A 27,933-nucleotide genomic window follows, 5' to 3' on the forward strand; every position below is an offset into this window, starting at 1 on the left:
AACAGCGTGCTGAAAACAGAGCTGTTTTTGACCAGGTAAAATGAGTGTTTTCTTACAATACTAATGAGAATTTTTAATTAAAGTATATTACAAACTTTTAATTTAGACCCTAAAGAATCATATTAGCTTGTACAAAAATGGCATTATATGACCCCTTTAACAGTTAACTTCAACAGAATCAGGTGTTTTCTGGAGCTTAGGGAAGGTGCATTAAAGAGCCACCAGTCATTTGGACTGCCTAATAGTGTTAACACAAGGAGACAAGTTCATGACAGCAGTATTTAATCACTAAAATCCATTTAAACATCCTCAAAGCAGCAAAATATCAGTGCTGAGATTATACTCAGTGAATTTAGATTACAACCATCCATTCAGTGTAACATGGTGGAGACTAAGATTAGACAAAGTTACTGGTCCTAAAATAAACTTCTATCGTTTAAGGTCTGTATTATTATTTTAAGGCCCTCCTTAAAATTGTCCTGTTTTACTTTTAAAACAGTTACGAATAAAATGCCCTCTAAATGTATAAAATCTGAACTGCCTGTAGCATGATTTCTTTTAACATCTCAGTGTCTATGATTTTCAACTGAAACACTGTGCTTTACTATAAATAGCTTATGACACAGGCTTAGATAGCAGCTTTTAGCTGACTTTGAATGAGAGAGAGAGTCTGAGGCATTCAGGACTGCATGGTACACTGCATTTTCATAAACTTGTAACATCAGACTTTATCTAGCCTACTTTCTTTTGACTCTATCCCAACTTAAGACATCTTTGCCAGAAACGATATGCGTTTTCAATTAAACATAATTTTAATAGTTTTTATGCAACTCAAATTTGTAGGAGTCATTTTCTGTGATTTTACATCAACCTGTATTTATCCATTCACTTATACAAATTATTATTATAGATCTTTCCTTCAAAAGGATTGCCTTAAGACTTCAATCTTTTAACCTTATTAAATCATATCCTATCATATCCTGTTTCTTTGGTTTTGTTTTGTTCTTTTATCAATTCAAATGACCTTTCACAACCCAGAGCAGGTAAAAAAACACATATTCGCATAATCATGAAGTGCAATACAAGTTCATAATGCCCATACACAGATTCCACCAGTATAATAAATCCAAACTTATCAAATATAGTCAACAATTCGAAACACATTAAATAAGCACAAAAAGTACAAATTATTTACAAATTAATAACTGCGTTAATAGTTTATATATATTCATAAGTGCGTTCAAAATACTTTTAGTAATGCCCATTGAACTTGTGTATAGTTCACAGGGCCGTAGAATTTAGTATGGACGTGTCCCTACCAATATCCAGTGTCACTGATATGTCCCTAGCAATAATTTCGATCAAAACTTAAAATATATTTATATATAACCACTGTTGTCCGGTTGTGTCTTGTGGTTTTTATGTATTAGGCTTATTTTATTTAATCAGGAAACATCTTATTTTGATTAAAATCTCTTTCTGAGCATTCTTACACTTAAAGCGGGGCTCAGTAGTTTCGGGAATTCTTCGCTGTATTCTCGCTTTTTGCTCGCAGGTTTCTCTCTAGAGCTCCCCCCACAGCTTCGGAATAGATATTTGACAACACTGTTGTAAAAACTCGTTGGCGATTCTCAGACACCAGAGGCTAGTAGATCAACGACATCAAAGCAGATGGGACACCCTCTGGGCTTCTTCGCCCGAAAACGGGCGAAAACTTGAACGTTTCGAATTGTTTAATTTTTTTGCTTCATCGGATGGGGGTGAAACTTGGTGACTTTTGTTTTATTACCTATATGAACACACAAAAAAATCAAGGAGATGATTCTGATATGTTAAAGGGTCGTAAAAAAAAAAGTCACACTTAGCTTCCTCCCGCCCGAAAACGGGCGACATAGGAAATGAATGGGAAATACGAAAAAATAGGAAAACTCAGAGAAACTTTTGGTGGTACAAGCTACAGATCAGCCACTGTGCTGAAAAAAAGTGTACAGCAATGAAGGGGTGACACTCTAGAACATCAAGAGTGCAAATAAGACACCCTCCCCCCCCACACACACACACCCACACACACAAACACACACACACACAGAGAGAAATGAACTGGTAAGACTGAAACAGCCAATTTTGCCCCAGACTATATAAAAATTATATAATCATAATAACTCCAAAACTTTAGCAAGGAGAGTCAAAAGGTAGGTATCGTTTGAAAGAACTCTTTTTAAATTTTTTGAAAATATAAATTACATTACATTTGGACATTGTCCTGCCAAGAAACAGCGGATAAAAGACAATATATATATATAATTTTTATTATGATTTTGCATATCTTTCTTATTTGTCATGGAATAACTCAGGAAGGAAATAAGGTAGGAGGAAAATTCTTTTTTAGTGAAGTCCCCCTACATGTTAGCTGCATCTGGATAAAAAATAATAATTTTTGGATAAAGGAATCAAAAGTTACAGCATTTGGAAAAGAGATAGCCTTTTTGTACAGTCTTTGACACCCCCTCATGGGCAATATTTTCTCCATGAAGAATATCTTGTCATAAAAGCAATAGATTATGTTAATTTTGGGCTCATTTTAATTGTATAAATATGCTGTAAAAAAAGAAGCGCAGTACATTATTTTATAGATTATGAAAAAAAGGAAATTCTATTTATCAGCAAATAACTCAGCAATACTTAAGAGTTTTTCAAAGTGGATACATTCACTGTAAAGTTCAGACTCTAAGCTTTCAAATGACATCAACTTTGTGTTAATCAAGGCAAGATTTTTTAAAAATATGGTAAAGAATATTTTTGCAGCTAGGTGGCGCCTGCTGGCGGTACACTTGGTTTTAGAGGGATTACTCAGCACTCGTTAGGAGTTAATAAATGTAATTATATGCATTAAAAAGCTGAGATCCTAAGCTTGTGTTGTTCCATTCAGTGGTTGCTTAGTAATAAAAAAATTTCTTTCCGAATGGGAATAAATCAAATAAATAAATAAAAAAGCTATAGGCCGCCTATAGGCGGTTATAGGACATGACACAAATTAATACATTTTGAAGCCACTAGATGGCGCTCTTCTCAGTTGAAAAATTTTTTTTTTTAGGCCTGCACTCTATTTTGATGTGAAATGTTGCATTTATTGAAAAATAAAATAAAATAAATAAAATAAAAATATATATATTAATTCTAATGGAAAAAATAGCTCATAAAAATTATATAATTAATGCAAAGTATCATAAAAAATTCTAAATAATAATCAGAAAACATTATAGAACAAAAATATATTTGATTGGTTATCCTGGGAAAAAGTAAAGTAAAATTTTAAGGCTTCGCCCGTTTTCGGGCGGGAGGAAGCTAAGTGTGACTATTATACGAAGAAGCCCAGAGGGTTAAAACGTCTTCTTCATTCGGGTTCAAACAGCGTGAGGGAGCGCAATAATGACAGCATTTTGGCCGTAAAGCAATTGTTTACATCGCGAGACCTGATATCACGCGATACTTCCTGACGCGGCGGCCGGCGGCCCGCCGGCTCAAAGTTTCAAGTGCGTATTTTCCGCTCACGGGCACCAGGGGGGTGCGAAACGACCACCATTCAACCCGAAATAAGTAATATAACCATTCCAATGACTCCGAAGCTTTTCAGTTAAGGTAAAAAAGTTACTTAGATCACCTTTAAGAGAGAGGATTACTTCTGGCTTTTTAACTTCATCTTGTATATGATACCTTGACAGATGTGTGCGGAGAGCAGTCCACATTTTAAAAGAGCATGGACAATCCAAATGAAGACACGCCACTGAGGTTAAAGATGTCCAATGTTGTAATCTGTGATGTTGTAAGAGATCACCCCTCGTTGTTGCGTTATATCTGCAAACTTTACAGCTCCATTTAATTGCACCTATTAAATAAAAGAGACACGAGTACATTTCACATTTTAACTGAAATGGAGGACAAAAATTATATATATACATAACATATATATACACATACACACATATATATATATATATATATATATATATATATATATACACACACACACACATATATATATATATATATATATATATATATATATATATATATATATATATATAAACTGATTCACATTCATTTAAACTGGAAGTGAAAAGCATTAAAGTATTGAATCATTTTTAAAGTTATAAAAACAAAATGCATTTATGTTCAGGAATTATTATTCGTACGTCAACGTAGGGATTGAAATGGAGAAGTATGTTACATGCGATTGCTGACGGACACAGCGTGCACACGGTTCAACAGTAGCACTAAATATTTTTACAGCTTTACAGTTATCAACTTCAGCCATTGATCGGTGAAAAACGCAATTACCCATTCTTTATGAGCAACACCCAAGTTCAAAATGCGACACTATACGGCCATCATTAAATATAATGTTGCTCGTTCCCTATTAGCCTACAGTTAAAATAGTCACTTTAAACATATTGGCTAACTTACGTGAATGGATTAGGCCTAGTTAACTTAGTTGCCTTATATTTCTAGAGCACTAGTAGCACTACCATCAATAAAGGTTTTATTTTATTTATTTTTTTATGACGTGCATATTACATCAAATAGACAACACAAACTATTTTTTTTATATATATAAAAAAATAATTGTCCTTACCTTTGTCAGAAATTAATTGAAAAAAGAGCGCTGCATAGCTTTGCCTCCAGGATTGTCAGCGGGAAACTCCAGGACAGGCCTCGTGAGCATTAACTATTCAACTTCAGAGGTGAATAGTTTTACAACTGCCCTTTTGACGTTAATCGGTGTCCTTTAATGATATTACGAAGATAGAAAAGAAAATATTTTAAAAAAGGTGCGCAAAATATGACTTGTCTGCAGCAAGGAAACTCAGGTGCATGATGTGTGTCTGTCTCGTGCTCGTGAGTCGTGAGCTGCTTCAAGCGCGCATTTGAACAGGAAATGCTTGTAAATTGAAAACATCTTATTTGCATCACGTTGGATTAATTCAATATTCTCTCTATTTGGAATTATTCAAAAAGAATAGCTAAATCAACAAAACTTAGTAGATTTTATTACAGTGATTTTTGTTAAATAAAGTTTACATATTAAATTTCATGAAATCTACAAACCCACAGAATTACTCTTTACAGTGTTACACTGCATTTTCATAAACTTGTAACATCAGACTTAATCTATACTTTCGTTTGACTCTATCCCAACTTAAGACATATTTGCCAGAAATTACGCTTCATGTGTTTTCAAGTAAACATAATTTTAATATTTATTTTGCAACTCAAATTTGTAAGAGTCATTTTCTGTGATTTTACATCAACCTGTATTTATCCATTCACTTATACAAATTATTATTATTATTATTATTATAGATCTTTCCTTCAAAAAGATTACCTTAAAGGGGGGGTACAATGGTGTTTCGTGTATTCAGAGTTGTTTACAGTGTTAAAGAGATGGATTCTCATGCTTAACATGGCCAAAGTTTTTAAAAAATATTTTGGACGAATAACGGAGAATTTCTGTGCCGAAAATCTTACTTCCGGGTTGGTGCAAGTTTCGGCTGGGTTTTTTTCGACCGTGGATCTAATGACGTAGACCAGAGTGGAACTCCTTATATGAGCATTTCTCCCGGAAAAGCTCGCCCGCGCACACGTCGACCAGAGGAGAGCGAGACCGCGCACATCAACGCGCTTCAACAGGAAATCATCGGCAGCGCTGCATAGTGTCTCCAAAGTGTGTTTTTGGATGTGAGGGAAAGCTTCCCAAAGAACCCAGCGTTAGGAACAGTGGATGCAGATTGTTGTGTAGTTGTGTAGACTGTTTGTTCCCTGCATTTCGACGATGAATGTTTTATAAACAAAGCCCAGATCGACGGATTCTCTCTATGGCTCTGGCTTCGCCCACACGGCCCGCCTCCAGACGCTCGGGTTTTTCCGGAAAGACTCGGTACAGCCTATCTTTCTTTTATAAATATAATAAAACTAAAGACTTTTTGGAGATATGAAGGATGCAATACTACTCTATAGGTACTCAAGATTAACAGGAGATTGAGTGAAAATGAGCATTTCACCCCCCCTTTAAGACTTCAATCTATTGACCTTATCAAATCATATGATCCCTATCATATCCTGTGTCTTTGCTTTTGTTTTGTTCTTTTATCAATTCAAATGACCTTTCACAACCCAGAGCAGGTAAAACAACACATATTCACATAATCATGAAGTGCAGTAGCTACAAGTTCATAATGCCCATACACAGATTCCACCAGTATAATAAATCCAAACATATCAAATATAGTCAACAATTCGAAACACATTAAATAAACACAAAAAGTACAAATAATTAGAAAATTCATAACTGTAGTTAATAGTTTATATATATTCATATAACAAGTGCGTTCAAAACACTTTTAGTAATGCCCATTGAACTTCCGGGAGATGAGCGCTAAATAGCGTGCCGCACGAGTGCTATTTTTAGACCGCAAGGCCGCGTGACGTCAGCAACGTAAACCGGAAGGGGGTCAACATAGATTCATGCTTGGCGTTTGGCCGTACTGCTACTGTCTGACGAAAATGAATGACGTGAAAAAAGTTTTTAAATGGTCTCTCTGCCACTGTTGTTCTAACCTGTGTTTTTTTTTTGCTTCACACATCAATCGTGATATTGATGAACAACCTTTTATTTTCTGTCTGTATGCTTCTGTCAGTCTACCTCAGGGCAGCTGTGGCTACAGTAGTAGCTTACCACCACCCAGTGTGGAATGAATGAATAGTGCAATGTAAAGCGTCTTTGAGTTTCCAGAAAAGTGTTATATAAAACAGATGCTTTATTTATTCTATCTTGTTGAGAGTTGAGATGGGCCTGAACTAAGGCCTCACCTGTGAGATGTATGAGAAGTTATTATTAGAAAGGATAAGCAGAGTTTTTCAGGAGATTTGTAAAGAATTTTGGTTTATTGTTGCAGATTGAACGTATTATCAGGCGGAGGAGAAAAGCACCAACACCTAGGCCATTCGCAAGCACTCCAGCGACAAAAAGAAGGAAAGTGGTGGACTCCGCAAATACTGATCTCGACGCAGCAAACATCTTGTTGGATCTCAGTATGATCTCACCTCTAGATGTTACTGACACAGAAGAAAATAAAGTAAGTGTACAAAGATATTTTTTGATGTAGTGTAAATCTGATTGTCATATACTTCAATAAGTGATATTAAACTATTTAGATCTTTGAGTATGTGCTCTATCAAACAACAAATTGTGGGTATTAAAAACGTGGCCTCTTAATATACACTTTTACAACAGCTTCATTTTTAATAACATCAGAAAAAGGTGGAGCCAAGCAATCTTTGAAAATTTCAATAATCACAAATTTGAGGGCCATCCAGAAAACAAAAATTGATTTTTATACACAAAACATTTTAAGCTAATTCCTGATCTAGTCCACTTAAATTCTAATTTATCAGGTATATTTGTAGCCCTATAAATCTGTACCAGTATTAATGTACATGTATCTTTGTTTTTCTGTCAGGCTAACTCTGTAGGGATTCAAACAGAAGCTCTGGAACCCTGCTCCAAATGTTCAAAGGTGATGGTGGATGTTGGCTGTCAGACTGTATATGACCGATACATGTTGCAGTCCAAGATTGAAAACATCATACTGAAGAATGAAGCAACTGTATCGAGATCCAGGCCTTCTTCTCCTGATGTGCCTCCAAGTGATCAGAAACCTGAAGATGAGGCCCTCCTGACTTTAGATGATGTTAAAGATGATGCCAGAAAAATGAAGTTCTTTACTGGACTTTTGTTTTTACACTTCATGGCCTTATTCAACTTCCTCGGCCCCGCGGTAAATAACCTTACTTACTGGAACAGTACTGGGAAAAGTGAGCAGAGTTCAACTAAGAAGAGGAGAAAGACAAAACCAATCAAGGAACTATTTATGACTGTTGTTAGACTACGTCGTGGCTATTGCTTTTATACAATGTCATTCTTATTCAAATTATCGGAGTCCTCACTAAGGTCAATATTTACTACATGGCTCCAATTATTGTACTGCCACTTTAAAGAGGTAAAACTGTTCCCAGATAGATCTGTCCTCAAGAAATTTATGCCTAAATCATTCAAAGGGTTCAAAAATATTCGGTGCTCTGTGGACTGTACAGAATTCTTCGTACAAATGCCTCGTAACTTTTCTCAGCAAGGAAACTTATTCTCAAATTATAAGCACCATCACACATTTAAGTGTTTGATAGCTGTTGCGCCTAATGGCACTGGTGTGTTCGTCTCAGATCTTTACGAGGGTGCTATAAGTGACAGAGACATATTTGAACAAAGTGGCATATTGGAGCATTTACATCCCGGTGATCTTTTATTAGTTGACAGAGGCTTTACTGTGAAAGACTTACTCATGTCAAGACAGGTCAAGATGAACATTTCTCCATTTTTGAAAGGTCGGGATAAGCTCACACCCCAAGAAGAGCTTCTGACAAGAAAAATAGCAAAGGCACGTATCCATGTAGAGCGATATAACGAACGTATTAAGAAATTTAAACTGATCTCTGGCACGATTCCCTTGTCTCTAACTCCACTAGCAAGTCAGGCTGTCTTTGTTGCTTGTTGTCTTGTTAACTTTCAAGATCAGTTGGCAAAGTAAATAAAAGAAGACATGTTAAAGCTTTATTTAAGTTGTAAAATGTTCTACTAATTCTGCACATTTAATCCAAAATCTATCAATATTTAGAGGGGTCATCTCAATATTACTTTGATGCTTAAAGGCAATCATATTTCCAACAAGTGACCCCATTCAATTTCATTCTGAAATATACACTTGAACTTTGAAAATTTAAAAAGTTATTTTCTATAAACATTTACTTGGATTTATTATTTCATTTTTGTTTACATATAGGGGTAATTTATAACCTATATCCACAGAGAGAATGAAGGTTAATTGCAAAGAGAACAGTTGTGCACTATTGCCTTCATTGTATGTACAGTGAAAGCAATAAAGAAAGATAATAGAAAATATTCTAAGTTTTGAGGTAATGAGTAGATTAACATAGAATTGATATCTTGGGAATTTTTGATCAAAATGTATTTTACATAAAACTAATGAAATGCATACACATGAAATGATCTTTTAAACATTTTAATTCAAAAGTTAATAGTTTAAAATCATCATGAATAACAATGAAATACCCATAAATAACTGATCATTTCTGAAGCAAATATTTGTATAGCATCAAAATGTCGCCATTGTCTTAAGTAAATATAATCAAAGTTAAAGTTTTAACAATAAGAGGTAAATGCTGAGCAGGCACTTCTGCTGTAAAAAATGTTTGGTGAAAGGTCTATTACAGTAAACTTGTCAAAAGAAAACTACATTCAATGTCAATACTGTGTTGATATTTTATTTGGGAAGAATGAATGGTATTAGATTACGAGGGGCCCTCATTTCAACCAACTCTGGCATGACAACACAGCTCCACAACTTATAGTTTGAGTTAATAATGTCAGCAATGAAATTTGAATCGGAGTAGATTCTCTCAATGGAAGGATCTCCTTTCACTGACCACAGGACAAAGTCACACCACTCAAGGCCTGTGACACCAAGCTGATACTGAACTTGGTAATAATAGGGATGAGAACGACGCAAAACAAGTTTATTGTCACTAATCGTGAAACAGGTGGCTTGGATGTCCTTGCTGGTCATTTCTCCAGAGTTGTACTGATCAACACATTCCTGAGGAGATTTCTTCTGAAGAAGCCCTAAAATTTTGATTTCAGCAAGACCAAAACTATTTGTGGAGGGATCATATGATAAGCCATCAGGGCTACAAGCCAGTTGGGGAAGCCTGTGTGAAACAAACAGTCCGGTCTTCTCACAAGAGAAGTCAGGAACAGTCTTTTTTTTAAACAGCACATAACTGTCCCTTGCTCTGTCCTTGTTTTTGATTCCTTCATTCATATGTTTTGTGGTGATTCTGTCGAGGCCCCACACATTTTTCCGGATGTAGTGTAGCAGTCTTAACTTCACCGCAGCACTCATTTTTTGTTCACAGTTTGCTATGACCTCCCAAATCTTGTGAGCCTCTTTACACGTGGAAGCTGTCATTCTGAGGTATCTTTCTGAATACCAAACATCTGAGGATGACTGCTCAACTGTCCCTGGAATCATCGAACTGATGCATTGCACACTGCACTTAGGTAGTAAGTTGGCTTCATACACACTACGTAAGCTGGTGATGACATCCCTGTGGCTCTCTGGCAAATCATAGTCCTCATAATGGTATACAAGGACTGTTTCCCACATACTGATAACACCAGTTCCACTGTTTGCTCCCTGTAACTCAGTCAAGAAGGCATTGACATCCTCATTTTTGACATGACTGCCATCTGGACGCGGATCGAAAGATTTTACTTTAGTTGGAGGGAGTTTACCATACGATTTTGCATTGATGCTACCAGGATTTTTTCGTTTCCGACCCCGTTTCCACTCACATGGTAGGTCTGTACAAGCCGGTGTTCTCCCAACATCAGTGTCGACAACTTTTGTCAGGAAAAGAAGAAGGGCAGCCACGTGACTACACCGCCCTAGGGCTGATGCTTTACATTTACACGTTGCACTTAAAACTGCACCACTCACAGACGACATCTCAACTGATACATCATGGTGCTCATTTTTCATAGATGCATCAACTTTTGCTTTGTATACTATAGAATTATGAGTCTGCCTTACTTTGATATCCTGAACAAAGTTTGAGTCAACATACTGCCAGCCACGGCGCAGAGATTTTTCAGTGACAACTGAAGTTATGTCATCCTCCTCATCACTGTCTTCTGTCTGAGTAGGCCTTGTGGGAAGAGTGGGCAGAGATTCCACCAGCCAGTGATACACGTAGCCATAGTTGTACAGTGGTGGGATGTTTGATGGTAGGAACTCCTTCCAATCATTAGATTCGAGAGCAGTTTGTGGACTCTCAGTATGGGTATCTGCTAATTTCTGATACCATTTCCCTTTGTCAACTGATACGTCAATGTCTCCTGCTTTCCCTGATGCAATGCAATCTTTACATCTGAAAAATACATAAAATGACACAAGTTCAATTAAGAGACTTATGTAGGCCTACAGACACTAGTCCTGTACTACGCCCTAGACCAGGGTTCACCAATCTCGGTCCTGGAGGGCCGCTGTCCCTGCAGAGTTTAGCTCCAACCAGCTCCAACACACCTGTTTGAAAGTTTCTAGTATGCCTAATGAGACCTTGATTAGCTGGTTCAGGTGTGTTTAATTGGGGTTGGAGCTAAACTCTGCAGGACAGCGGCCCTCCAGGACCGAGATTGGTGAACCCTGCCCTAGACATTATTTTGAATGAATGAATAACTCTCTCTCTCTCTCTCTCTCTCTCTCTATATATATATATATATATATATATATATATATATATATATATATATATATATATGTATGTATATATATATATATATATATATGTATGTATATATATATATATATATATATGTATGTATATATATATATATATATATATATATATATATATATATATATAGTTAATTGTAGGTGCTACTACTGCCTTGAATGACATGTATTTATCATAAAAGTCATATGTAGGCCTACTTTCTTAAAATACTCTTATTTAAATATGTAAGACATGTTCAGCCTCTGCCTTTTTCTAGCAAGCCTGGTCATGCTACAGGTAGGCCCTAGATCTGACAGATTTACTTTTTCTGTAGTAAGGAAACAGCCTTAGGGGGGAGGGTAAAATAATTGAGAGAATTTAGATTTGATATTAATTAAAAATTAAGTGTTGTTGGTTGTGACCAAGTAGCATTAGCGATCGCTAAACAAAAAATAAATACATTAATAATAATAATATAAATTACCCCCAACAACTGTCAGACGTAAGACAACCAGAGGACATAGTATATATGACAGACAGGACATAGGGTGGTAAAAGATAGCTTGTTGAAACTGCAAAATGTCACTGTCAGTGGCGTAAGGCGATGTTTTTTGGGGGAGAAATTCTGTCGATAACAATCTACCTCTGGATCAGGTCGGCTCTTTTTCCCGTCTTTTTCAGCCCTCTACACTCAAGCCATCTCTTCAATTGAATATTTGTATGTTCTTCTACATGTACTTCTATACCAGTGAATTTGGCACCGGGGACATCATTCTCGGACAGAGTTAGCAGGTTTAGCTCAGTAGACATCTCGTCCGTAAACTGTTTATGTAGTACCCTCACCGCCTGATGAGGGGAGATATGTGTATAAATTAATACAGGACACGGAGCTGCTGCTGCTTCACTTATCAGAGTCTGAATTGTTTGAGCAGCGCGCGCGTGCCCCACCCCCTCCCCAAGCAGGCGAACACTCCCAAAAGGTGAAAGCAATCAAATCATAGAACGATTGAGCAGGGAACATTAATCAACGGAATAAACACATTTAAGGAATAAATTCTCGTCATCCATATATCTTACATATAACATATTTACTACTATTTACTTATTTATTTACAAATGCTTATATACTTTTGTAACCACCACATTCTCCCCCTCAAAATAAGATGTCGTCCCGACATCAATGTTTAAGTAATCAGTTAGGCTACAGCAATGCTCAATTTACAATATTTAACTCCACCCAGCAGTTGTTTTACGTAACATCAGATTTCACAACACTGTTACCAACATTTTCTTGCACAACATTCTTTTTTTTTTTTTTTTTTTTTTCACAAGCAATCATTTGACAATACAAGAGTCCATATTACTTAATAGTCCAGAGGCACTTGTTCGTAAAAGTCCCATGGTTTAGTGTCAAAAAAGAAAGTTCTTTTAAAACCACAGAGTCTCTTTTAGGGAGGAAAAAACAGTCCATTAATTTGCCCCGGCAAAAATGGCAGAAAGTCCTTAAAGCAAGAAAAAAAAAGATTCAGAAAGTGTCAACAAGAAAGTCTCAAAGTGACTCAAAGTGTCCACAGTTTCAAGACCGCACAACAGTCCATTTTCTTAATATTTGGTAATAGTCCATTGTTTTTCTGTTTGCTCTTTTTTTTCAATAGTTTCACACTATGGGCAATAAACAGTCTCTGGGTAGTGTGGTGTATAGCGGTACTTCACCTTCAACACAGACCATACTGTAACTAGTGACGTGGGGGTTTCATGTGGTAGTGCAATTCAAAGTTAATAGCACACATATGAAGGCTGGGGGTAACAAAGGGGTGTTGATGACCAGGGTGTCACAGCTGTCATCCCACTAGATGCAAAGTGTGGGTAGTGGTTGTTGCCCACTATCTGCACATTGTAGCATGATGGGGACCCAAGATTGTCATAGGTAAACCTTTTAGGCGGTCTTCGTCTTCTCCTGGTGAACTGGTACTCGTTTTCTCCCTCGGAGGTCCTGTCTCTGGACCCAGGCGCTGCAGCTGCTTCCCTATCAGGTAAGTCTTGTTGCATTAGGTCAGCAGTTGGTTCATTTTCATTAGGTTCTTTTCTTATTTCAGGTACAGACTCTGGGAGATCCATCTCTGACTCAGCTGGAGGTGACTGTGGCCTTGGTTCCACCACTGGAGAGTTAGATCGAGGCTCAGAAGGTACAGACTGTGGTGATAACGCATTTCTTTTTTCTAGGCAATCACTGCTTTTCTGTGGTCTTATCTGGAAGGGCTCCACTTGAAAGTAGTATTCATCCTCTTCACTTTCATTATCGTACTCTGACTCACATTCTCTTCCCCGGGCGGGCTGAGTTCTGCTGTTTCTTGGTTGCTGTCCTTGTTTTAGTTTAGTACTTTGAGCTGGTGTGATTTCAAGAGGTAGATGGTCACATGGAAGGAGAAGATTGCGATGTAAAACTCGTGATCTGCCTTTACTCTGTTCAGGTTTTACTTCGTAGACTGGAGCACCATCTGCCACCTGGCGTGTAACAACATGAACCTCATCCTCCCAGAAATTTCGCAGTTTCCCGGTCCCACCTCTTGGAGTCAGGTTTTTAACGAGGACCCTGCTTCCTGGGAACAGGTCAGTACACCTCACTCGTTGGTCATAATTCCTTTTGTTTCTCTCTGCACACTTGTTTGCCTGTTCTCTCGCAATCTCACAAGCTTCCTGCATTCCTTTTTTCCATCGTTCCACGTACTCACTGTAACTTTGGGAGTCATTGTCGGAGTTGAGTCCGAAGAGAGCATCGATGGGCAACTTTGGTGAGCGTCCGAACAGCAATTGAAAAGGTGAGAAGCCAGTCACATCACATCTGGTACAATTATAGGCAAAGATCAATTTGTTCAATGCATCTTTCCAATTAGCTTTTTGTCTTTCAGTCAGGGTTTTCAGCATCTGCAATAATGTCCGGTTAAATCGTTCCACCTGCCCATTCCCCTGGGGGTGGTAGGGGGTGGTCCTTGAGCCGGCAACGCCGCTGTACTTTTTGAGTTGGGTGAGTAGCTGGTTTTCAAATTCTCCCCCTTGATCGTGGTGAATTCTAGATGGAAACCCAAACTTCAGGGCGAAATCATTGAATAACCGGTCAGCTACTGTTTTTGCAGATTTTGAGGTGGTGGCATATGCCTGGGCAAATCGAGTGAAGTGGTCGACGATTACCAAAATGTACTCATAGCCCCCTTTGCATTTGTCCAGATGGAGAAAGTCAATGGACACCAATTCAAATGGGTGGGTCGTTTTGATATTTTTAAGAGGCGCTCTTGTCTCACGACAGGGTTTTTTTTGTTTGATACAGCAGCAGGTTCTCAGAACATAATTTTCAATGTCTTTCTGCATGTAGGGCCAGAAAAACCGATCCCTAATGAGGCTTGTGGTGCGATCAAGTCCCTGATGACCCATCTCATCATGCATCTCTCTCAGAACAGTTCTTTTGAATTGTGTTGGTAACACCAGCTGTTTTCTTTGTGACGTCTGGCGTAACAGGATGCCATGTTCATCTAGCTTCAGCTTCTCCCACTCTCTCAGAAGAACTTTGGCCGGCGAGTTGACTGAACGCCACTGCTGAGGGGGCCTGGATCCTGCTTGTAAGTGTTCAATGATTACTCCAATGTCCTTGTCATCCTTTTGTGCTTGTCTAATTTCTTCTTTTGACAGGGGTTTGAGGAGTCCATCATCTTCCTCCACATATACTGGAGCACTCTGAAAGGCCACAGCAAGGGACACATCTGGATCACGCTGAATCTCCACTGCTTGTACTACCGCTCCCACACAGTCAGATGAGAACTCCTCAGTACATTCTCTCATTGTCGTTTCCAGGTCGACTGGCATCCTGGAGAGTGAGTCTGCATCTATGTTTTCTCTACCGGGACGGTAGCGTATGGTAAAGTGGAAGTCTGCGAGCTCTGATACCCATCTACACCCGGTGGCGTTTAACTTTGCCGAGGTCAGGACATAGGTCAATGGGTTGTTGTCACTGAACACTGTAAAGGTTGGTGCATAATACAGATAGTCTCTGAATTTTTCTGTTACAGCCCATTTCAGAGCTAAAAATTCCAATTTCCCACTGTGCAGGTGGTAATTTTTCTCTGCTGCTGTCAACGTTCGGGAGCCATAGGCAATTACTCTCAGCTTTCCCTTCTGATTCTGATATAAAATTGCTCCTAAACCTTGGTTGGATGCGTCCGTATGGAGTATGAATGGTTGGGAGAAGTCTGGGAACCCTAGAACTGGAGGCTGAACCAGGCAATCAATCAATTTCTCAAGTACCTCCTGATGGTGTTCTGTCCACTCAATCGATTTACTTGATGGTACCACATGATTCCGCTTGTTATTTCTTATGTTGTGCTTTCCTTTCCTCTGTGGCTCACCGTCAGTGTTAGCTTTTAGCAGATCATAGAGGGGACTGGCAATCCGGGAGAAGTCTTTGAGGTATTGCCGATAATAGCTGAGCAGGCCAAGAATCTTGCGCAGCTCTCCTACTGTGCTCGGTTTCTTTTCCTTAAGTGCCGTTACAGCGACTGTGTCCGCGGGATCCATACTACTGCCTTCAGCTGAGACAATTCTTCCCAGGTAACGCACCTCCTTCTTAAAGAGCTCACATTTTTTAGGTTTTAACTTGACTCCATGGGATTGCAACCTTTTAAGCACTCTCCGTAACGCTTCCACCTGATCGTCGAAGGACTCAGTGAAGACCAGGATGTCATCTAGATAGGGTATGCAAATTTTATCTCTCAATCCTTCCAGGCATTCCTCCATAAACCGTTGGAAGGCTGCAGGCGCATTCATAAGGCCGAAGGGGATACGGATCCATTCGTAGAGGCCCCATGGTGTGGTGAATCCAGTCAGATACCTGCTCTCTGGGGACATGAACCCTTGGTGGTATGCTTTTCCCTGGTCCAGTAGAGAGAACCATGCATTGCCCCCCAAGCCATCGAGGATATCCTGCACCCTGGGTATTGGCTGGCGATCAGGGATTGTTTTGCTGTTCAGGCCCCTATAGTCAATACACAGCCTGAGACTGCCATCTTTCTTTCGAACGCAGACAATTGGGGACGAGTAAGGGGAATGAGACTTGGCCACCCATCCTTGAGCAATCAGATCGTGTAAGTAGTCTTTCATTTCTTGGTATAATGGTTTAGGGACTGATGTGTATGTGCGGGCAACAGGGGTGTTATCGTTTAAATCAATGCTCAGTTGTAAACCTGGAACACAGCCAATATCATCATCTGACTTTGAGAAGGCATGACATTCCTCATGCAACATCTGCTTCACTTGATGTTGTTGGGGCAGAGTTAAATGGCTCACATCAACTGGAGGGTCCCATGAATCCTGGTTGCCATCTCCACTAGTTGATTCTGGTGGAACCTGAACAACAGAGGCTGTGGCTGCACATGGTGGGTTTGCCGTTGGTAAGACAGACTTAACCGGCTGCAATGTTCCTAGCTCTGTTCTGCCGCTGAGTGTGATGTCATGGTCTGTTCCATTCTGCACACTGATTGTAATCACCGGGCGACCACCCCTTTTCAGAGTGAGGAGGGTATCAAACAGTTCAAGGCCATCAGGATATGGTGGGTTGACATGTGGTTCAAACAGCAGCACACTATCTCGCTTCACATGAGGCATTTTTACCAGACACTGAATTTGCATAATGGTGTGCTTCTCTATGTTCACAGGTTCCTTCCTGGTTCTTACTACGTACTCGCTGAGCCTCTCTGCAGTCACCAAATTGATGAAGGTATGTACACTTTTCTTCTTTATGCTAGGGAAAGCACTTCTGACAGTTCTGTACAAACAAGCATTAGTCACATCAAGGGATCCACTTTCGCTTCATCTCATTATTTGTTCTATCACGTTATACCCGACGATAGGTCTGGGCAATTCTTGGTCCTTCAAAACAAGCACAGGAATGTTTAACTCTTTCTCATTGGTTACAGGGGATGCCAGCTTGAAAGTCAACTCCACCCATCCACTGTATGGCATGTTCGCTCCATTTGCTGCCACCAGGCGCAGACTGTCTGGTGCTTCGGTCGCCTCGGAAATATTTCTCAGTGTCACTTCAGGTGCATATTTGGCTTTCCACTCCTCATCTATAATGCATACTTGGGAGCCTGTATCCCATAATGCTTCAATCTTTTTTCCCTGTAGATAACAGGTAACAAGGCACTGTTTTCCAACTAAGGACGTGATGGCAGAATGCTGGTTAACTTGACAAGGGGCAGTTAAAATACTATCAAGCGTACTATCAAGCGACTGGGACTCAAGCTGTCTCTGATGGCCAATGCTACATTTCTCATGTTTTTGGGACTTCTCTGCCGCTCGGGTCACACCCTGTCCCTTGGGGGTAACCCGCTCCTGTTTAACGGAGCTCCACGCTGAGGTCTGGCGCCTTTACTCTTACAGCCAGCTGAGAAGTGCTCACTGCTGCCACAGTGGTAACAATGGGTGCAAGGTTCTTCTGCGTTGCGCTGCTGGCAATGGAAACATTGTCTGGCTCGTGAGGGACGGGACTGGCGGAACTGATGGGGGTGCTGTCGTGGTGGCTCCATATACTGCTGTGGATAATACTGCGGTGCTGCAAAGTTTGACGGCTGAGTTGCATAATTGACGGACATGGGGGGCTGCTGAGGAGAAGGGTACACATATGGCTGTCCATGGTGAGTTTCTAAGATTGAATAATGCTGACGTGGCTGGAGAGAATGTTCTGATGGAACAGTGGACAACTGAACTGGGTTTGCAGGTAGAGGAGGTATTTTCTGTTCCCTCACCTGTTGTTGGCTTTGTGAGAACTGGTGTGGAGACATGTATGGGTTTCCCTGCCGTTGGTATGTAGCCGTCTCGGGTTTCCAGGTCTGGTGCTCTTGGACTCGGGTCCATCCTGAGGTCTGTTGGGACACTGCTGATGCTGGGTCTTTGTCATAAACTGCAAAACACTGCTGAGGAACAGGTAAGGGCTGCTGGATAGACTCTTTAATCTGTATGATATCATCACTCAGGCTTTTCAGTTGTGACATTAAATCGAACTTCGACTGTTTGGACTGAAGCTTTTGTTCAGGGGCAGGCTCATTCAACTGTACAGCATGAACAGTACCATTTTTTTCATATTTTCGCTTATTTTGTCTTTCAGATTCATTGGAACAAGCTACATTGAGTTTCTCCAGCAACACTTCGTCTGGGACAGCGGGATCTGAAAGGTATGGTTGAAGGTGGCTTTGGATGCGGTCGTTTTGTAATCCAGTCAAGACGGTGTGCAAGAACATATTCTGAACTAGGGCGGGATCATACTTCAACCCGGAGTCATCCTCCTGAGACGCAAACAGAATTTTCTGCCTCAGATCAAGAGCTCGAATTAGGAAGCTTTGTGGCGTTTCTCTAGCGTGCTGAGCTTCTTTGGTGAGCTGCTTATATAATTCAGTCGCATTTTTCTCCTGATAATGAGAACGAAGTATCCGCCTTAGCATCGGGAGTGTCAGCCCTGCCTTCCCCTCAAGATAGCTCCGCAGCTGAAGCCCTGGTGTGATAGCCCTGATGACAGAATCTACTATTTCCTGTTCTGCATAGCCCTTTTTAAGTCCACCTTCTATCTGCCGTGCCAGACTGGAGAATGAGAGACGGTCCTTCTGCCCTAGGTCTCCTATTAGACCAGAAATTTTGAAGTCTTTCTGCCATGTTGCGTTAACTTGTCTTTGAAATGTGGGTGACGAATGAACTGGGTTCTGGGCTGCATATGTCTGTCTGTCTGCTGTATTTTGTAATACTGTGGGGCTAATATACATGGTAGAAAACAATTCAGCTGTACTCTCTCCACTTTCTTGTATTGTTCTCTGGGCTGTGTTAACATCTCCAAGTTTAATTTCCTCCCTCTCTGTATCTTTTTCAGGAGCATTACTTGTGATTCCCGTGAGCTGGATCAGTTTGTCATTGATTGTTAACAGTGCAGCCATACCGCCATCTTCTAACTCCTCTAGCTCAGCTCTTAGTAAATGGTTACTAAGGAGGCTCAACAGTCTCATCTTCTCGTGTTAGGTGAAGAAAGACACTGAGTTTTGTCAGTTTTTCCCGTGATAGTGTGCATAATTTCTCACAAATTTCCTCTTGAAGATGTTTAAACTCATCCATTTTTTTTCTTTTTGCTGCGGTGTAGACAGGCTTTTGAGGGTGTTTACCTTACTGACTTGACCTTGTGACAACTCCAAGTGCACACACTGCTCAATCAGTCTTTACCACCACTCATCCGGAATATCTCACACTGCTGCTCATCTGGGTCACTAAGAAGGGGACGATGTTGCAAAATGGGCTCTACCGGTCAGGGAGTCACTCCATCGAACATCTATCCCAGCGGTGCCTCCAAAATGTAGTACCCTCACCGCCTGATGAGGGGAGATATGTGTATAAATTAATACAGGACACGGAGCTGCTGCTGCTTCACTTATCAGAGTCTGAATTGTTTGAGCAGCGCGCGCGTGCCCCACCCCCTCCCCAAGCAGGCGAACACTCCCAAAAGGTGAAAGCAATCAAATCATAGAACGATTGAGCAGGGAACATTAATCAACGGAATAAACACATTTAAGGAATAAATTCTCGTCATCCATATATCTTACATATAACATATTTACTACTATTTACTTATTTATTTACAAATGCTTATATACTTTTGTAACCACCACATTTACATGCGTCTAGCATGAGTGACACGCGCGAGTTTGACCCCCCTAGCAACCGTCGCTAGCTTAATGAATATTAATGAGAAAAGGTGACGTATATCGTGCGGTACGCTATTAACCCCTAGCTTAGCGTCATCTACTGTTTTAGAAGAGGAAGTTGCTCAACTGCATTTGTGAGAAAATCTGCCTGGACACATTTGTGAGAAAATTGAGCCGAGAGATCTCATAAAAAGCCAAGTGTCTCGCAATCAAAACAGACAGATATGCATTTGTATGCACTAGATTTGGTATTTGTTCAAAGGTTACATGCAATTTGTAGGATGGTTTGTATTTATATGTGAAATATTATCTAGGCTCATTTATTTATATTTGTAAAACACAAAATTTTCACTCAATTTGACCTTTGTACTTGCACAATGCTTTCTGTTTGTTTGCGAGTCGAGTTTTCCTTTGCAAAGCAGATCGAGTTTGTTTGCAAAATGCTGGATTTGTTTGTTTAATTATGGCACAATATTAACTTCATTCCCAAGTACTGTATAACACGATTATTTTGTATTCTGGCTTTGGTGAAGTGTACTAAGGCCCTGTCCCAAATGGCACCCTAAGCACTCGCGGGGTGCTTCTCATTTCTTATTTGTGCATCCTCGTTTCCTTTCCTCGCTTCCTTTCCTTGCGTCTCAGCTCCACCCCCTGTGGGATGCGAGGGAAGGCTGCAAGGAAAGAAAAGGAGGACGGAGTAATCGGATGTAACTTTTTTTATAGAGTGGAATACTTGATCACTCGAGCATCACTTCACCGAGTCATCAGCAGCGCTCAAAGGATCTGCCCTTATGTTTTTGAAGTTTGTTTAAGAAATTCATAATAAATAATAATAAAGCAAGATAGGCTACCCTGTTGAAATATGTGAGATGTGTGGTTTATATAAACTGCAAAGGTAAAGTATAAATTAAAATTATTGAGACCAATGTGAAGGGGGAGGAGAATTTATATGTGCGCCACTTTTGGACGATAAAACTCTTCCGCATAGGATACACCTGTGCATCCTCGCTGATGCCTCCTCACTCCTAAATCCTCGCCTCCTCGCGGTGCAATTAGAGAATTGAGATGTCTTTCAAGATTGCTGAGCTCGATCGGTTTCCGGGTCATAGGATGGAGGACGGAGGAGCGAGGAGACGAGGAGGGATATTGAGAACCACCCGCAGTCTCACGGACAATTGTTGACATGGCTGAGAAGAAAATATTACGGTTTTTATGACCTAAATGTACATTTTACCAGTTGTTACCAACAGTTTATACAAACATTATGGTCATTGACCAGTGGTTGATGTCTCAAACATAATAATAGCGTGTTGAATAATATGATCGCATTATGATTCATTAAATAAATAGAACCGAATGTCAGGGCTTTACTGAGTCATATGTAAACAGTATGAATATTGAAACCTGTAAATTCATCTGAAACGCATAAACATTTTCATTATGTGTTAAAATTGTAATCTTAGTTCAAATGGAACATTATGTATTATTATGTACATCTGTATACATCATTTAAATAAGCATGATATATCTATTGTCTAATGCCCAGGTGATATGCACAATATCAAAATACAGAACTGTAAAATTAGGCTGTGTAGTTGACAAGACGTCAGAGCGCAAAAATGTGATTTCTCCTGTCCAACAACAACCAGACCGTTATATCCGGCTTGACGATCGAGTCTGTCCCAAAAATACCTCTCAATGCGCCCTCGTGGACTCGCACCAAGGGCCCTATAGGTCTGCACTACATGACGTCACCAAAGTCCGGAGTGTGCCATTTGGGACAGGGCCAGAGTCTGCACTTTCGTGACGTAACGCCACTTTGACTGTCGGGAAGAAGTCTGCTGTGGAGCTCGCATCAGTTTCAAAATCATATTCAAAATATTCACAAACTTGTTAACTATATCATGAATTATAAGATGCACTGTGATTGTAAAACATGTGGAAGTGAATGTGTTGTGTAGTTTAAACACCTTTAATGACCATGCAAATTGATATTTACGCACAGAGTTTGCACCGCAATTCAGAGGATATGTCGGATTTACATCACGTAAATTCATCCATTTTCCCTAAATACATAAAAGTAAGTGGCCAGAGAACATGGGGTAAGAATACACTTTATTGTTTCATTCACAATGTCAAGCGAAAGCCGTTTGAATTGATCACTGATACATTTAACATTCTAGTCGCACCGGTGTGATCATATGCGTCAATGAGTTAAAATCAATCGCGTTATAACACTGCATGCGAAATGTTCTCAATTTCTTTTAATCATTTTTACTAAAACTTCAAACAAACAAATTAATAGACATGATTTTCTCAAGCCAAATGTAAAATTATTAAAAAGATTATTAAAATAATGCATATGAATGGCAGTTGATGACAATGACAGTTCAGTTTATTCCCCTTATACTGATATGGATGTTAAAAGAGCATATGTATTATTTCTTTACTGTGTTAGGCAGCAGTAAATAACACTTTAAAATCTAAAGAGTGTTCATGTGATTTTATACAATGTTGTGAAATTAATGAATGCAGAATAATCGTGATAATCTTGAAACCATGATTATTCCTCAGACTATAATGTACCAATAAAATCTATAATGGTTGCATCCCTAATCATAAGCCCCGCCCCCTTAGTTACTGTTGCTATCTCGGACAAACAAACGGAGTTGCTAACTGCCTTACAATAACAGCTGTCAGTGTGAAAACGTTGTCCCACAATGTTTTTGATACATTTTGGACACAGAAGAACGACCTCTTGTCGAGGAGCATTCAAGTGGGACTTAAATATGCAATGGGATATATAAAAGACCTACACTGTATCACGTGAGAACAGTAAGCTATTTAGGTTTGTATGTTAGCATGAACTCACTTACTTTAATTGTAACTTAAAGGAGAACTCGGCAACTCTAGCGAACTCTAGTCACTTCTTCGCTGATTTTTCCTTTTGTTGTCGCATGTTTTCCCCACGAGCTCCCCCTACAGCTGTGGGGGGGCGTATATTTCACAACACGGTCGTAAAAAACTCACTTGCGGTGGCCTCCTCCCCCTCTCTACCACTGCTCATGTGCGTTTGTTATGATCGGAGCAAGCCAACTGTATCGTGTGGAGCTATGTCTACCGAGGTAATCTGGTAATACACATAGACTGTAAAAAAATAATAATACATGCGTGTGTGTTTATGTCGAATTGCCGTAAAGCAATTCGTGTTTCGCGCTCATTCTCGTTCTCGTTCTCGCTTCTCACGAGACTTCCAATTTCTATTTTGCCGGGACGGTAGTCCCCAAGTTGCAAGGTTGGTTTTCCGCCTGGGAACGCTGGGGGGAGCGGGGAAAGTCACCAATATCACCAGAACAGGTTGTTTAACCATCCAAATGAATTCTAGACAGGTTTATTAAGTTAAAAAAGTTACCAAGTTCTCCTTTAATGAGAGTATGACAACAAGAAAATTAAAGTTTTCATCTTCATTGGAATTGAATCCTTAGGGAACCAGATTTCGCGCTCACACAGATAATTGGTCCGTTTGCACAAATCTTATCACACTTTTGAAACGCACTGGTGAACACGCGCACAGTACAGTGATTCAATACATGAATACCCATGCCCATCCTCTCAGGATACCTGGAATCAGTGTTACAAGAACCCCAGGCATATCCTTTTACCATTTTTGTAACATAAATACCATACAAACGATGAGAGCTTCGGATTTTCCAATGTTTCTCAATGGCGCTGAAACTTAAATATGTCCAAGTTCTAGTCCCCATGCAACTGATACTCAACTGCCATTGGCTCATCTGTGTTCAAGGGGAGGGGCTTAACGGTCAAGCACATGAGGGGTAAGGGAGTCACAAGACAAATCAGGAAACAAGACCAAGGCAAATTTTAAAATAAAAGACATGAACAAATCCAACTTGTCTTGGCACTATGGTCCATGTTCTACAGCAGGCGTTCTCCATCCTGGTCCTCGAGGGCCACTGTCCTGCAGAGTTTAGTTTGATCACGATTGAATCTAAACTCTGCAAGACAGTGGCGCTCAAGGACCAGGGTTGAAACCCCTGTTTTACAGTCTAGTTCCACCTATGCTCCACGATCAAGTTATTCTTTTGTTCCAGGATTTAAGTCATGAACTATACCATGAACTTTGCCCTGAAAATCACCATGACCCAGACCTCATTCCACATGGTCCTGGCCTGCCATCCCTACCCCTTGCCCGCCTCTTCTCCACCATCCTCCAGGACTCTTTGTTAATGTTTTTGGTTGGGCTGTTTGATGTCATGTCGTGTGATACCCTAGTTTCCATTGTGTTCATGCCATGCGCTCTAAACCATATATGATATGCCTAGAGGCCACACCTTCAATGCGTCATTGTTTCTGGCAGATTAAAAGCAGAGAGTCGACTATAAAGGATTTACAGAAGACACTGGTAAGAAACACTTCAGTCTACAAACTACAATGAAGCAAACAGACATCAAACGTGTTTTGGTAAGTGTTAGATCTGTTTCATGTGCGAACTAAACATTTTAACTACTGTGAAAAAGTCTTTGGTTGTTTGTTTTAATCTATATGAAAGTAGAGAAAGACTGAAAGGGATTTTGTTCATGTTTTCTACTTTCTGCAAAAATAGTATTTGGTTTCCATTTTTTGTCTTGAACTGTTTCTAATCCCAGATTCAGACATATGTAATTTGAGATTTATATATTGAAACAGTATTCTCATAACGCTAGGCAATATTTGTTGGGGTGCTCAGTACTCTATGTGTCGAAACATGCCCAGAGAACCATTTCCAACTTCCAGATTTGCAGTGCTGCCTTAACTGCCCAGAAGGTGAGCTCCACAGACTAAATAATAATACATCTGAATATATTGACCACTGTTAATCACTAAATAATCATTCAATGCAAATCTACAGGTTGGTATGTTGTGAAGAACTGCTCCGAAGGACCTGGAGTCTACATTGGTGTGGATTGTAATAAATGCCGCAGCTGTGAAGGTATGTAAAAACTGTTTCACCGCCGTTTACATGACAGAGTTTATAGACTAGATGCCTTTGCAGACCAGACTGGGCTGTTCATTTCAGTTCTGCTCTGAGAATACAATCCTTTTTCTCAACCTATAGAAATTGGACAGATAACTGTTTCCAACTGCACGCAGTTCGCAGACACACAGTGTGCCATGGGTGAGAATAATACTTCATTTCTTACATTTTTCACATTTTACTGCAGCTTCAATAATTTATGCTTTGTTGTTTCATGTGATACTTTAATGTGTACTTCCATTTTAAATTCCCTGTGGGAAGAGCAAATTGTAACAAACAAGCTTGAGATTAACATGGATTATTTGCTTGTAGCCAGTCTTCAAAAGACACAAAACAAAAAAGAGAAGAAACCAAGAAAAGGAGGAGACAGAAGATGGGAAGGTCCTCATCAGGAGCCAACCATCTCCAAAGCAAGAGAGATGATGCGAATATTTAGACAAGAAGTAACACGACTGAATAAAAGATTGATGAAAACAGTCAACTGGGGAAAAACACTGTTGTTAAAAATATAAAGTGGACAGACTGGCAGAGGGTGTGAAACTTGTTGAAGTTTGACAAGACCTGTTGAGTATGTTCTCGATAAGTCATGAAATAAGTGTTGATGTGTAATTCATATATGTATTTAATAGGTATAGGGCAATGTATTTTTACATATACCATGTTGCTTAAGAGATTCTGCTTGTATACTTCTATTTTTTTATGTTGATGTTTATTATTTACTTTGTTATTAAAACGAAACCATTGAATGTGGTGATTCGTAAACTTCTCTATAACAAGTCTCAGAGTGATTTTCATCTAAAAACTATTATCTGAACCTGGACAATCAATCTCATCGAGCCTCAAGGGCACCCGAATCCAGACTGAGTTTGGCACGGACTCGCTGAAATTTCTAAGGTAAAGCCAAATCTGTTTGATTTATGTTTTATTACAACATTCGGGAGGAGCATGTTCAGATAATTAACACGGGGGGGGGGATGTAAGTGTAAACTCGTGAAGTAAAGGTTATAGAGACGTAAGATGGAAATCTTAGTCATTTAGGGGGAATTCAAATGCAGGGTGAGTCATATTTCATATAATCCATCATCAGATATTAGGGATGCACGATATTGCATTTTGGCCGATATTGGATATGCCGATATTTTCAAACTAATTTTGTCCAATGCCGATACCGATACCGATGTATATACACATTTTCCCCCTGATATATTTACACTTTAATTTTACTGAAGAGAAATCCAAGTCTCTCTCCTATACTACCTTTACCGTACTACACTCATGTGTTGTAGATAAGGCAATACACAAGACAAACAAAACAACATTTGATTCTACCATAAATGTATAATTTTACAAATGTAGACAGACATTCACCCCTGAAAAATAGGTAAATTATTTCACTTGGAGAATAAATGATATGCCAGTGCCACATTTTGTTTATAAGTTCAGACTTCAAACTTCAGTCCTTAGGAGTAAAATAAATAAAAATAAATTTTCAAAAAAAAAAATGTACATCTTCTCCTACTTGAAAAGGTCTACCAAATGCTCCTCTGTTTTCGGTGCTGATGCAGTGGTGACCCGTTCATGTAACATGTAAGGGTGGCACTGCCAATAAAGCAACTAAAAGCTGTCACAAAGAACCGCAAAAGTAATGATTATGAATATGTCAAATATAGCAAGGAGACATTTTAATTGTTTATTAATAAACAAGTGTTTTCTGTAAGTTTCTGTAAGTGTCGGCTGCAAAGATGAAGTTGACGATGCTGACTCACGTTCTTCACAGTAGTGAATGCGCCGGAGAGAAATGCACATTTCAGATTACATAGTTTTCTTTCGTTTTGAATTGTTCTGTTTAAAAATATGATTTCAAGCATTCTGTAGATAATAGATATATTTCTCAGGTCTGTGAGGCAAGTAGGCTATGCTGAGTTTCGTTTCATTTATGAGCGCCGGGACCTCCGTGTTGTGATATCTATTATCTATTATCTGCTTTACTTATTATTTATTAAATCCAGGCAATTGGTTGATGAAACATTGATTAAAATTAAGATACAATTAATACAAAATGAAATTCACTTAGAAAGGGTTTGTGCTTTCTGTTTGAGGTCTCTGTGAAAGTTTTAAAGCAGTCTTTTTAGTGCCGATTTCAGAGCGCTTATGTCCGTAACCGAGAACTGTCACTGTTTTTCCTCATAAATGCGAACACGAAAAATAAAATAAAATGAATATTTTATGCTCTGTGGAGAGCATAGTAGCTTGGAGAGCTTACATTAGTAAGTTACAGGAGATTGTCTTTCAAAACATGACCTGCACAAAAGAGAAAAAAAATTACTGCGTCATTGTACCCAGTACTTCTGAAAATGCCAAAAATTATCCTTAATTTTGTATTTATTGTCAACGCGTTGCAGCAGCTATCAGACCTAGAGCGGGCTTACTAGCGCGCTCATTGGCTGCCCTGCAGCAACTACAGCAGCCTACCGCTGAGCCCTGTGTGACGTCGCGCCCTCACGCGTCAAAGCCCGCCAGAATGGGTGTGGCTTAGCGTATATAAGGAAGGGCTCAGGGGCTGCTTACCTGGTTTTCATCAACTGAAGTGATACCAGCTCGAGGCGGGCACGGCAGGTTACGCAATACTCGTTCCCTCTTCTAGAGAGAACCGAGGTTACGTTAGTAACCGAGTACGTTCTCTTATGAGAGGTTCTCTCGTATTGCGTAAGTTGCTTACGCTACGGGAACCCCTTGTCATCGCCATGCGCGCCAGCATCAACC

General features: G+C 39.6%; 2 protein-coding genes across 2 annotated transcripts in view; both read left to right on the top strand.

The window, feature by feature from the left end:
• Window positions 1–27,933, top strand: part of LOC307150301 (uncharacterized protein) — an 86,193-nt gene that overhangs the window by 46,177 nt on the left and 12,083 nt on the right. The window lies entirely within an intron of this gene.
• LOC307150302 (uncharacterized protein) lies at window positions 24,512–25,941 on the top strand. Its single transcript, XM_079857395.1, has 5 exons — window positions 24,512–24,617; window positions 24,860–24,959; window positions 25,045–25,125; window positions 25,252–25,311; window positions 25,483–25,941. The coding sequence occupies exons 1-5, from the start codon at window positions 24,588–24,590 to the stop codon at window positions 25,680–25,682; spliced, it is 471 nt and encodes a 156-aa protein (XP_079713521.1). The 5' UTR covers window positions 24,512–24,587; the 3' UTR covers window positions 25,683–25,941.

The sequence above is a fragment of the Squalius cephalus genome (genome assembly GCF_949319135.1).
Source record: "Squalius cephalus genome assembly, chromosome: 22".
NCBI lineage: Eukaryota > Metazoa > Chordata > Actinopteri > Cypriniformes > Leuciscidae > Squalius > Squalius cephalus.